Genomic DNA, 12,761 nt, shown 5'->3' on the forward strand with positions numbered 1-12,761 from the left:
GCACATGCTGCACGTATGGATGATTACAACCAGCAAGCAGCCGATTTCATCTTCCGTGAGAACAACGCCTCTGCTCGCGTAGAGGCGGACTCGGTCGATCTTCATGGTCTATACGTCGAGGAGGCTGAGAGAATTCTTGAGGAGCGCATTCGTGCAGACCAGCGCAATGGACAGACACATCTCTATGCCATCGTCGGCAAGGGACACCACTCAGCTGGTGGTGTCCAGAAGCTCAAGCCTAAGGTCGAGGAGCTGTGCCAAGAACTTGGTCTCCGGTACGAGACCGATGAAGACAACACTGGGCGAATTATCATCAACCTCCAGGGCGGAGATCCTGTCCCTCCCTCGCACTCTGGTGGTTACGGTGGTCACCATGGTGGGCAGCAGCATCACCAACCTCAGCATCATCAGCCTCAGCACCATCAGCAGGAACAGCAGAACGACGACGTCAGACAGGTGCTGCCTTGGATTCTGAAGAAGTTGGAGAAGGCCTGTTGTGTGGTCATGTAAACCTTGGATATACTCTTCTGAGTTGCCATTCGTGGAAAGCTTCTTTGGACTGCTTCTTTAACGCATTTATACCCTGATCGTGTGGGGTTGGAGAGATTGTGGCCTTCTGAAATCCTTGTTTGTGATTACTTTATCTTGTCAAGCATTCTGGAAAGGCTAGGTGATTTAGATGAAAGACATGTGGAACGTTCACGTTAAGAATTGAATTGATGGAGATATGTATCAAGTCTTTATTTGCTCGCTAGACATAGGAAAGCTGTATTGTATGTAGATCAAGGCTCCTCTATACCCAAATGTATCTGTGAAATCGAACGCTTTAACATTTTGTTACAATATATTCAAAAGTCTTCTCCACCACTTTTCTTAGACATCCCTTGCTTATGCTTCGGTCGAGTCCTTGATGTTAATCATCTCCTGGCTCTCTGTGGGCTTAGGAGCCTTACAGAGAGTGAATCCAACGGCCTCGCAGATGATCGCGACCATCATCTCCATAATTATACCAGCACCGAGATACATCCAAACATCCTGCTTGTGGCCGCCGAGGATGAGGGCGCAGGTGTAGGCAAGTCGGACAACGACAAAGGGCAGAGAAGCACCAACGGCGATAAGAAGTCGATGCTCACCATCAGCAATGTAGGACTGGCTACGGAGAGCAAGGAAGAACTGGCCCAAAACCAAGACAAGTACAAGAATCATGAGGATGACACCAATCTTGCACTCGGAGTTGTACTTGACGCTGGGAGAGGAGCCGTTGAGTTCGTAGTCCGAGTTGGCACCGCCAACTGAGATAATGATAATGGCAGCAAGCATCAGAAGTTGGATCGCACGCTGATAGATCGGTAGAACGCCGCGGCCGCCCTGTCGCTTGATAGAATCGAAGCAACGACTAAGCAGGCCGAGAAGGATAAGGATTAAGGGGCCGAGGCCGAGACCGTTCAGTGTAAGCCAGCCAACGTAGAGGCTTGTGTTACTTGGGTCGTTGATAGTTGCGAGGAGCATAGAAGAGCCGATTAGACGGGCAAGTGATAGAATGCAGATGTAGAGCCAGCCAGCAGTGCGTCCAAAGCCATGAGTCTTGCAGAGAAAGAGGGCTCCGATGAGGATGAAGGTATAGATGACAATCTCAGCGATGGCAATGTCATCGTGAGCGTCCATAGGTCGAGCCATTGTAGTTGAATTTGTTGTGGTAAGTATGTGAACAAAAAGTCAGTTGAGTTTCAAGATGGTCCTTGGAGAATAGTTGACTTGTAAATGAATTGATGGTAGGGGGAGAGTATGAAGTGAAGAAGTGATGATTGTATTGTTGTTGTGATTTATTGAATATTTTTCCCAACTCGAGAGATACAGGCATACTTATACATGTCACTGTCGACTCGCATTCCCAAACTTGAATATAGGAGATGCTGTATAGTCGGCACAACGGCAACATCATAGCCTCAGTTTATCCCCACTGAATATTGACAGCTCGAGACACTTGCCCAAACGAGACAACGTCCTTTACCAGATATGCATGAGAAACAGAGACTTAACCATAAACCTTGCCGCCGTGTGGCATCAGGAGCTATGGCCCGGCGTCATTCCCGAGATACAGGGTCGCATGCAAAATGAGAATGCGATATCCCACGAAGGCTGAGTTCGTTCATCGAATCGTATGCCCAATTTGGTTTAGCTCGAGATCCGCTCAAATGGGATTGCAGGGCTCTGGTTTGTGGCTGTAACGAACCTTACCTTGTAGGGCTGTCTATTCGAGTGCCGTGATCCGTGTGAACGACCAAAGCGAGAGCGAATATGTTAGTCAGTGACACTTCTTCTGCATGTAAGATCGTGGCTTGTGCCTGTAAGGTGAAGTTCTTTGTTGAAGGGAATTTTGAATTCCCTCTTCGGGAAGTTCTTGAAATTGCAAGTATCGACATCTGCCTAAGATACCTTCGTTACTTCGGCTTTGCCGCCTCGAATTACTCTCCTGCTGAAGAGAGTAATATGAAACAGAAGCTCTTTGAAGTGCCGGTGTTTAGCTGATAACGAATTACATTATACGAGGCCGTGGTTTGACTCACTCAAGCTTTGTTCTGTTGATCAATCAAGGGTCTTACAGGCACTAAGCTACAGTAACCCCACACAAAGTGAACCCTCCAAATGACGTCGAGCCTTTCTAAAATTCTCCAATCGACAACATCCTCCGCTGACGAGACCTCCATACCAACTTCGACAGCGCCGAAAGAGGCCTCATATCCACATACTACTACTTTCAAGTGTAGTTGTCGATCTAGGAAGTTTGAATGACTTCCTCTCACCAGACGATGCCTGTATGTCCCCCACTTTGTGACAACTTACACGACCCCTCAGCTAAGTCATCGCCCAGCTCATCATTGTCTCTGGACTACCTACCTCAGGCAAGTCGACACGATCACAACAACTTTACGATTACCTCTCCAAGCGTATCGCTGATTCGAAATATCGCCTACACCTCATCTCTGACGAATCCCTTTCTATCTCCCGTTCCGTTTACGATCTTTCGAGTCTCCCCGCACATACCAGGTCCGCGAACGCCTCAGAGAAGGATGCTCGCGCTACAATCTATGGCGCCGTGAAGCGCGTACTTAGCGACAAGGACATTGTGATCCTTGATGGCTTAAATTACATCAAGGGTTGGCGATACCAACTACACTGCGAATCTAAGGCTGTGCGCACACCGAGCTGTATACTCCAGATTGGATGTTCAGTGGATAAGGCACGTGAGGTTAATGAGGCCAGATTAAAGAAGAGAGAGGCCGAGGCATCCAAGACAGCGGATAAAGAAGAGGCAACGCCTTCAGCTACAACTTCCTGCGATACGATCGTGGACTCTACAGAGCCATACGAGCCCGGCAATTGGGACAACTTAGTCTTTCGATACGAAGAACCCAATCCCATGACCAGGTGGGACAGTCCTCTCTTCACGCTTATCTGGGAGGATGATGAGGCCCAAACCAACAAGGTCTTCTCCGACCTCTGGGACGCAATCGCCGGCGAAGCCCGCAAGGTTGTGCGCCCGAATCAAGCAACAATACAGCGCGGCCGCGAGGAAAGTGGTGACTACTTGTATCTCCTGGATCGCGAGACATCGGATGTTGTGAAGCGCATAGTCGAAGCACAGCGAGAGGGTGACGACGTTGACGAGGTACGGATACCGTCTGGCTCTGTAGAACTGACGATACATTTACCCGCGGGCAATAAGGTTGGCCTCCCACAATTACAAAGGTTAAGGAGGGCGTTCATGGGGTTGAATAGAGGTGGTATTGGATTGGAGGCTGTGGGCGATATGAAGTCTTCACGGCTGAGAGACACCTTTGTGACGTATCTCAATGATTCGTTTGAGAAGGATGAGTAGTACTTTTTCTCTATGAAGGTTGTGACCTCATTGTAAAAGCTCTCAGTGCGGCTCAATGTGATGGCCTTGATGTGACTATAGAGTCTTGACACCTGCTTACATGATCACACAATGAGTTTTCTCACATGCCCAGGAAGTTCAGAATTGTTCATTGAGATAAATCACCGGGCGGGATGTACCTGCGATGAGAAAATGAAGTCAGTATAGTACATTCATACCAATGTGCTCGCCCATGGTGTCTGATCATGAGTTGAACATGCCAGCAGAGCTTATGATTGGTTGTGGGTTCTGTGGCTCCAGGGTAGCCTTTAGATCAAATGCCATGGACAGCAATGACCTGCATCGCAGATGGCATAAGACGAAGAAGAAGACGTTCCTTGTTTTCTTCTTCTTTTTCTCATTTCAACTTATAAGTATGCCAATATATTTCCCTGGACACATTATAGGTAACCTAGGAGAGGTAAGAAAACTTAGGATATACATCCAAAGCAACAAAAAAACTCGAATAAGTTTAGGACAGACTTAACAAGCTTAGTATGCACTTCGCAGGTCTTTAGACTGATTATTTCTGGCACCCTTATCGAATGTCAGAAGTTTTCTTGCTCCTTGAGGGCAACATCAGACAGTGTAGTCTGGATGATAGATAAACATGAGAAGCCTGAAGCTCGGACGAAGAATAACTGCAACTAGTACCTCACGGTCGAGAGGAAGTGTTTTGAATACGCCCTAGATGCCCCGAGTCATAGCACGGCTCAGGTTGACACCATTCCTCCACCTTGCCGACAAGTTCAATGACATAAATCGTTCCATCATGTTTGTCAGCAGTGTGCAGTGGGTTACCGGATGATTCGAGATTCAAGATGGCGAAGAGGCGAGAGGATTTATAAGATACTTCAAGAAATTACAATGGGGCAAAATAGCATCAGTGTTGGAAAATGGCGAGTGAGTCAAAACTTGATCCACAAGTATCGTCAGTATTGTCATCTGAGACGTTGAATGTCGAGGTAGGCAGCTGGGGCCGCGCAACAATTGGAAGCCTTTGATCCACCATGACCGCCATATGCCGCTGTAACACTTGAGACAGTGTAGACCGAGCTACCAATGCAAGAGCTAAGTACTTTCCACGGTTCCTGCGTGGCACTCAACAAGGTGGCGGGATCATGAGCGAATATGTGTAAGGCAATTTACGCAGTATGTTTAAAATCATTATAGAGCAAACTATATGTTCATTTGCAACCAAAACTTACCTTGTTACAGTACAATGGAAGCTTCTGCTGGCTTCCACCTGTTTTGCCTTTGTCGTAGTCGTCACTCTCTGTTTGCCTGTTGCTACCGCCTTGCGCCCGCCTCTGTTCATCATACTAGTGCCAGCCTAGAGCCCCACCATCAAGCACGGCTGAGCTAAGCTACTTCCACCCTTGCAACATCATTGTTCCGCCCCGTTTCAGGAAATCCGGTGATATCATTGGCCCACAGCTGTGGCGGTCGGCCAGTGAATCGCTGTCAAACAGTTCCGATGAGAGGGAAGGTGCCCTGTGGCCTTTGAGAACAGCTCGAACCTTCGTTACCTTACCTCCGACCTCACCTCTGCTTTAACTCTTGCATCTCTCAAACTTCAACACAAACTTTCTCTCTACGTCCGCCCCCACGAATTCTCCTATTCCGCAATTTCTATTTAAACACACATCACACACGCAAGAGCCAGCACTTGGCTTTTTTTTTTATCTTGCAACACTCACAGCTCCCCCTCCTTTCGTCATCACCGAGCCAGCATCAGCTTCGCCTGAAGCATCCAGATAACCATCATGGCTCCCCAGCCTGACGAGCACCACCCCCACAAGAAGGTCAACTTGACGTATGTGAAAAACCACCTCTGGATCTATCTCGATCACTGTTCTTTCGGCAAGCGGAATAACTGACAAGACTACAGCGACCCTTCCGGCGCCGAGGTCAAGAACGTTCGTGACATACCAATTGATGAGATTCCCCAACATGTCGCTAACCGCTGTGCAGGAGGATGATGTCGCGACCGCGATTCTCAAGAAGAAGAAGAAGCCTAACCAGTTGATGTAGGTGCTTTGCGCTGTTCAGTTCGCATACAATTACTGACAACACCAAGGGTCACCGATGCCGTCAACGATGACAACAGCATTATCGCCCTCTCCGAGGCCACTATGGACCAGCTCCAGCTTTTCCGAGGTGATACTGTTCTGGTTCGAGGCAAGAAGAGAAAGGACACCGTCCTCATCGTTCTTGCCGACGAGGAACTCGATGATGGCAGCGCTCGCATCAACCGAGTCGTTCGTCACAATTTGAGAGTCAAGCACGGTGATATGATCACCATCCACCCTTGCCCGGATATCAAATACGTCAGTAACCACTGAATATAAACATGAACTAGCTTCTAACATTTCTGCAGGCCAAGAGAATTGCTGTTCTCCCCATTGCTGATACCGTCGAGGGTATCACCGGTTCCTTGTTCGACGTTTTCCTCGCTCCCTACTTCCGAGAAGCTTACCGACCTGTTCGCCAAGGAGACTTGTTTATCGTCCGCGGTGGTATGAGACAAGTAGAATTCAAGGTTGTCGAGGTCGATCCTCCCGAGTATGGTATCGTCGCACAAGATACTGTTATTCACTGCGAGGGTGAGCCTATCCAGCGAGACGAGGAAGAGAACAACCTCAACGAGGTTGGTTATGATGACATTGGTGGATGCCGAAAGCAAATGGCCCAGATCCGAGAGATGGTTGAGCTTCCTCTCCGACATCCCCAGCTTTTCAAGTCTATTGGTATCAAGCCTCCCCGAGGTGTTCTGCTCTACGGCCCCCCCGGTACCGGTAAGACTCTAATGGCTCGAGCTGTTGCCAACGAGACTGGTGCTTTCTTCTTCCTCATCAACGGTCCTGAGATCATGTCCAAGATGGCCGGTGAATCCGAGTCAAACCTCCGAAAGGCTTTCGAGGAGGCTGAGAAGAACTCCCCTGCCATCATCTTCATCGATGAAATTGACTCTATCGCCCCCAAGCGTGAGAAGACCAACGGTGAGGTCGAGCGACGAGTCGTCTCTCAGCTCCTTACCCTCATGGACGGTATGAAGGCCCGCTCCAACGTCGTCGTGATGGCTGCTACCAACCGTCCCAACTCTATCGACCCCGCCCTTCGACGATTCGGCCGTTTCGATCGTGAGGTCGACATTGGTATCCCTGACCCTACCGGCCGTCTTGAGATTCTTCAGATTCACACCAAGAATATGAAGCTCGGCGATGACGTCGACCTGGAGCAGATTGCCTCCGAGACACACGGCTACGTCGGTTCCGATGTTGCTGCCCTCTGCTCCGAGGCCGCTATGCAGCAGATTCGTGAGAAGATGGATCTCATCGATCTCGACGAGGACACAATCGATGCCGAGGTTCTTGACTCTCTCGGTGTCACCATGGAGAACTTCCGTTTCGCCCTTGGTGTGTCCAACCCCTCCGCTCTCCGCGAGGTCGCCGTCGTCGAGGTTCCCAACGTTCGCTGGGAGGACATTGGTGGTCTCGAGGAGGTCAAGCAGGATCTCAAGGAGAACGTTCAGTACCCTGTTGACCACCCCGAGAAGTACCTCAAGTTCGGTATGTCTCCTTCTCGAGGTGTGCTGTTCTTTGGTCCTCCTGGTACTGGTAAAACTATGTTGGCCAAGGCCGTTGCCAACGAGTGTGCTGCCAACTTCATCTCCGTCAAGGGACCTGAGCTTCTCAGCATGTGGTTTGGTGAGTCTGAGAGCAACATCCGAGACATCTTCGACAAGGCTCGTGCTGCCGCTCCTTGTGTTGTCTTCCTTGACGAACTTGACTCCATTGCCAAGGCTCGTGGTGGATCCATGGGTGATGCTGGCGGTGCTTCTGACCGTGTCGTCAACCAGCTCCTGACTGAGATGGATGGTATGACTTCCAAGAAGAATGTCTTCGTTATTGGCGCCACCAACCGACCCGAGCAGCTCGACCCTGCTCTGTGCCGACCTGGTCGTCTCGACTCGCTCATCTACGTACCTCTGCCCGATGAGCCCGGTCGTCTCAGCATTATCAAGGCCCAGCTCCGCAAGACCCCCATCGCCTCCGATATCGACTTCGGCTACATTGCCTCCAAGACCCACGGTTTCTCTGGTGCTGATATCGGCTTCATCACCCAGCGTGCTGTCAAGATCGCTATCAAGGAGTCTATCGCTGCCGATATCGAGCGCCAGAAGGCTCGCGAGGCTGCTGGTGACGAGATGGACACAGATGAGGATGCTGAGGACCCCGTGCCCGAGTTGACCAAGGCCCACTTCGAGGAGGCTATGCAGATGGCTCGCCGATCAGTATCTGACGTCGAGATCCGCCGGTACGAGGCTTTTGCCCAACAGATGAAGAACGCTGGTCCTGGTGCCTTCTTCAAGTTCCCCGAGGCCGGTGCCGAGGCTGCTGGTGCTGACGGCGGTAACTCATTTGGCGATGCTGGCAACGACGATGATCTCTACGACTAAGGACGGCAACGACTGTATGGACATGAGTCCTTTGTATTCTAATAATTTCACTCGCACATCTCTACATTGGCTCGTAGGCTGCTAGTGGGCAATATACTCACGCATTCTATGCGGCTGATATTCGAATGGGAGTTGGTAGAATGGTAGAGGAAAGAAGAACGGCAACCTGATCCTGGCTTTTCTGATGAGCCAGAAGGATATGAAAGTAGTCACGGTGTGACTCGAGACGGATTTGCGTTTTGATAGATGATGAAATTGATTCCCTTAGCTTTATATCAAGTCTAAAAGTGATTGTTTCCTGTGTGTGCTAAATTGATTATATTAGCAGGTGTCATAAATCTGTGGTAAGATGGGCGCTTCCTGCTTGGGCCCTATACTGTTTATTTCTTTTGATACAAGGCTTTTAAACAGTCGTCTTAATACAATGAAGCTGAGAGCTCCATCAGTCTGCAGCTGGAAATGAACATTTCTCGCCTTCACGTAAGAGATATTCATAAAGTACATCAGCCTTGTAGCGCCAAGAACGGCAGACATTAATTTTCATCGTAGCAAAATCGTCAGAGATAGTCATCAAGGTAATGTCTATTCATTTGTGTCGTACGTAGTTATCGTCTCGTGTCCATGCGTTCGGGGTCCTGTCTCCCTTCCAACACCCCGTGCGAGTATGTTTGTTGTGCATTATAATATAAGTTAGTTTGCTATTCAATAAAGGCCCTCGTTAAGCTATTATTTTGGGCGTATCCTGACTTGTCCGGTTTTGCGTATGTAGGGCTTGCTGGTGTATGGTGGTAAGCACCCAAGTTATCGAACCCTTGTTGGGCTTCTCGCATTGTTTGGATATTGTCTTCAGTTTTGTTGTAATTCAGAATGCCGGGCATATTTCCTGATGCGACGAGAATTATTCTATCACCTCTTGACTTGGTTCAAATGTTTCAAGGGATAGCCGCGTCTTAAGCGGTTCCTTCGTCCTCGATGTCGCAAACAGCTTCTAGGCTCTCCCTGGTGACGCGAAGAGCCTCCTCGATTACCGACTCCGGCACAGCAAGACTAGGCTTAGCGTCAGCCGCACCATTAGTCTTCGGGGCATCGCCGTTTGTTGCAGGCTTAGCGCTCGTTCCGTTCGAGCTCGATGATATGGGGTTGAGGGCAGAATCGTGCCGGACATCTTCGAGCACGCGACTCAGTAGGGCGGGAAAAGTTGTCACTTCGCCGGAGCGCAGCAGAGCAAGTGCATGCGATTGGATAGCCGTGGGCCAGTTTGTAGAATGAGAGTTTAGCGCGTGGAGAAGAGCATCTTGTATTCTTGGATAGTGTGTTAGTAGGTTGTCATGATAGAAACTGGCGAGGGAGGGGGAGCGTACTTTGAGACGTGACCGTCGCGCAGAAGCACTGTGTTGATTTGTGAGCGTAAATCTGGATCCAGAGTCGCCTGTGTGTGGTTTGCGGCGCTGGAGGGCACCTTGACGGGGGTAGAGGGTGCGTTGTTGGACATGATGGCGATGCAGGTGGAGGATGATCAATTTTGGTCCCGCTGAGGGAGAGCGTCGGCGGGAGACGGAAAGTGTTGGTCTGAGGGGGCTCTTGACCAATCGCAATAGTTTTTCCTTCGATGCTGAGCCAAATATCGTGTACAAGACACAGCGAGAGCTCTCGATCGGTCGCTCCGAAGCTCGAATGTTGTACGCTAGGTCACGAGTATCACTTCGTTTATCTCTAAGATAACAATTGAACTATAACAATATGATTAGCGGCGTTCTCCGACTTGAGCAAAGGCCAAAAATGGAGCTCTTACCCACCCACAATGTATCGATAGAGGTCAACTCAATGATACAGAAGATAGAGGTTGATCGTCAGAATGTAGTAGCAAGGCTGAGGCTGGGGATAAAAGCTTCAGGGCGCACAAGGCTGAAATGCATTTGTGTTTTGATTGGGCACAAGACTCCACTCTGGTTGTGGCGGTGCTCCACAGAGAAACTTATTGTCCTCCTATCGACCAATCCGAATAAGAATAAACAACACAATATCATATAGAGCAAGCACTTACACGCTCTGGACGACAATGAGATAAACATTCAGTAAGTCATCTCATTCAGTTGAATAGAAGCTTCAGCAGAGCACAATGGCACTTGATTCTCTAGCTCCATTGTCACTTCTTGCTGTACGTTTCAGAGAGTATTGCTTTTTCTATCCCTGGTCAAGATCACTTCGCTTGCTGTGTGGCTTGTTTACGAGTTTGACCCCTAGTTCATTGATTTACACCACGCACTAGATATCGCGAAGGAAATCTCGTCAATCTTATCAGACTCATATTGTGGGCTGCGTCCAGTCTAAAAGATATTGAGATCTTATGGTACTCCTTAATACACGAGATTTGGTGATATCTCACTGTGGACTTGAAATTTCCATCAACTCAACACATTCAGTCATATCTGAATGCTGTTGTCAATGACCATTGAAAGTACTATTCCTGCCGAAGATAAGACAACGGGCTTAAGATATAGGCTCTATCATGTTTGTTGGCCATCTCGAATAGCATTACAGCAAGGGATGATTAAGCGAAACTTAAGTCTTATGATAACTTCATGCAACAACCAGAGTTATTGAACCATAAAAATTTAAGGTCAACGAAAAGAGCATGAAGAAGGTATGGATTACAACATTCTAGGCCAGGTGAATCATGACTCTATGGGAGAATTGCATTATTCAGATGTGAGCACTTAATCAGTTTCTGGAGGCTGGTATACGGCAGTTTTGTAAGTGATAAAGAGAATAATTCTCCGGCTTACATTACACTGCATGTCGGAGATTCTGTAAATTAATTAAGCCAGACAGAATTAACCGTTGTCTCAAAATCCTCCCCGTAGCCCACCATCAACTATTGACTATTGACTATTCCAAGGAGCTCGATGGGTTTAAATCAGGTGGTTCGCTATCACATACCAGGCCAAAGGACAATATACCATCTCTAACAATAGACAGAAAAGTATGCAATGAATGAACACGGGCTTGTTTTGGAATTTGGTTGAGGTGATTTGGGGGATATATCGCGAGATATGATAACACTGTATCTCTTGGGTATAATGCGAAAAGAGACGGCCTATAGTCGTACATCATTCCCCAATACATAGAATGGCCTGTAGGATGTGTCCGAGTTGTTCTCACTATGACCCCTGACGCCATTTCTTCCACGTCAATAATGTTCGTAGAGTTGAGCCAGACCCGAGACGCACAATTCGTATCATCATGGCAAGATCCCCGCCATTGGGCTCGTCTTGCAATTCTAGGGTGCCTCACGACCAAGCCAATGGTCTGACCGCTCGCTTCGATAAATTGGCAAAGAAAAGTTATTCGCCGTGGCTAATCTGGGATGCCGACGGCACCGGACATATTGACCATCCTTAAGAATGTCATCAACATGGATGTGAGACGGTCTACTTACCCTGCATCCTCAAATGTTGTTTCACTTGTAAGTCGTTGGACAACTCTCTCCTGTAAAAATTCTTTCTTGGCACGCACTGTTAGTGCGGTGCTAGGAGCGGGATTTTCTGCAGGCCACGCGACCACACAAAAACTGCGGGGACGCTATCGGCTCCCTAACAGCAGTTTTCAGAGAAGGAATTTTGGAGAGTTCGCCTTCTCTGACAACACCTTTGTCGGATCTAATGGCGGCACCTCAGAACCAGAACGCCTTAGATATCGGAGGGCGATGCCCCGGGCATTCGTAGCGACATCCTTCCGATCAACGACGCCGATTGCGATGGGTTTTTCTCCTTTAAAGGCAAGCCGCACCGTCGGCCTCTGATCCCTTCCCGAGGTTTTTCCCTGCCGCCGCGACAGTCGACTACGAGCTACAACTTGGTTACTGGAGATTGTGGACTGCGTCAGCAGATGTAGTGATGCGCGAGAGAATTCTGGTCGGTGGAAAAAGTTCGACAATAGATTGCCCTCGAACCCGCTGACGGGTGACGGGCTTGAGAAATACAGCACCTTTTGTGCCATTGGTATGCTGGATGGTGAAGGAAGCGGGGTATCCTGTACCTAGCTAGCTCAGCACGTCTTTTGCTCCAGTAGGAGATTTGGCTTCGTTACAGCCACCCAGACGAAAAATACACATACATACATACATACATACATACATACATACATTGTAAGTCGTTGGAAGACAGAGAACAGATGCTCGCCTGACGGGGGGGAAGAGTTCCCCGTTCCGTGTACTAGGCATAACTTTGTGCCTTAAGAGGATGCAACCATCCTCATCCTTAACCAACAAGGACAATGCGGGTGTCATCCGGGAACATCCACTATTGAGTTGAGAGATTCGGGGCGTACCATGGCCCATGGGCACGATGTGGCTATCGGGCTGACATTTGTGCCCATGAC

The 12,761-nt window shown here is 48.9% G+C and overlaps 5 protein-coding genes across 10 annotated transcripts; 3 read left to right on the forward strand and 2 right to left on the reverse strand.

Moving 5' to 3' along the window:
• Window positions 1-15: 15 nt before the first annotated feature.
• FOXG_09361 (uncharacterized protein) lies at window positions 16-510 on the forward strand (the record flags this gene model as incomplete). Its single annotated transcript, XM_018388491.1, has 1 exon — window positions 16-510. One exon carries the CDS (start codon window positions 16-18, stop codon window positions 508-510), a length of 495 nt encoding a protein of 164 aa, XP_018246561.1.
• Window positions 511-700: 190 nt separating this feature from the next.
• FOXG_09362 (uncharacterized protein) lies at window positions 701-2,202 on the reverse strand. Its single transcript, XM_018388492.1, has one exon. The coding sequence runs from the start codon at window positions 1,675-1,677 to the stop codon at window positions 889-891; it is 789 nt and encodes a 262-aa protein (XP_018246562.1). The 5' UTR covers window positions 1,678-2,202; the 3' UTR covers window positions 701-888.
• Window positions 2,203-2,430: 228 nt separating this feature from the next.
• On the forward strand, window positions 2,431-4,149 carry FOXG_09363 (uncharacterized protein). The gene is made up of 2 exons (XM_018388493.1): window positions 2,431-2,816; window positions 2,873-4,149. The coding sequence occupies exons 1-2, from the start codon at window positions 2,790-2,792 to the stop codon at window positions 3,878-3,880; spliced, it is 1,035 nt and encodes a 344-aa protein (XP_018246563.1). The 5' UTR covers window positions 2,431-2,789; the 3' UTR covers window positions 3,881-4,149.
• A 926-nt stretch (window positions 4,150-5,075) lies between these two features.
• Window positions 5,076-8,690, forward strand: FOXG_09364 (cell division control protein 48). Of its 5 annotated transcripts, XM_018388494.1 has the most exons (5): window positions 5,076-5,735; window positions 5,811-5,838; window positions 5,894-5,949; window positions 6,000-6,249; window positions 6,300-8,690. In XM_018388494.1, the coding sequence occupies exons 1-5, from the start codon at window positions 5,686-5,688 to the stop codon at window positions 8,379-8,381; spliced, it is 2,466 nt and encodes an 821-aa protein (XP_018246564.1). In that variant the 5' UTR covers window positions 5,076-5,685; the 3' UTR covers window positions 8,382-8,690. The 5 variants fall into 5 exon arrangements, with proteins under 5 accessions (XP_018246564.1, XP_018246566.1, XP_018246565.1 ...); XM_018388496.1 differs by having other exon boundaries at window positions 5,076-5,838; XM_018388495.1 differs by having other exon boundaries at window positions 5,811-5,949.
• A 99-nt stretch (window positions 8,691-8,789) lies between these two features.
• Window positions 8,790-10,259, reverse strand: FOXG_09365 (uncharacterized protein). Of its 2 annotated transcripts, none has more exons than XM_018388499.1 (3): window positions 10,174-10,259; window positions 9,743-10,111; window positions 8,790-9,683 (listed from the first exon to the last, which is right to left on the reverse strand). In XM_018388499.1, exons 2-3 carry the CDS (start codon window positions 9,871-9,873, stop codon window positions 9,332-9,334), a joined length of 483 nt encoding a protein of 160 aa, XP_018246569.1. In that variant the 5' UTR covers window positions 9,874-10,111; window positions 10,174-10,259; the 3' UTR covers window positions 8,790-9,331. The 2 variants fall into 2 exon arrangements, with proteins under 2 accessions (XP_018246569.1, XP_018246570.1); XM_018388500.1 differs by having other exon boundaries at window positions 10,178-10,253.
• Window positions 10,260-12,761: the final 2,502 nt, after the last annotated feature.

This window comes from Fusarium oxysporum, chromosome 9 (assembly GCF_000149955.1).
Source record: "Fusarium oxysporum f. sp. lycopersici 4287 chromosome 9, whole genome shotgun sequence".
NCBI lineage: Eukaryota > Fungi > Ascomycota > Sordariomycetes > Hypocreales > Nectriaceae > Fusarium > Fusarium oxysporum.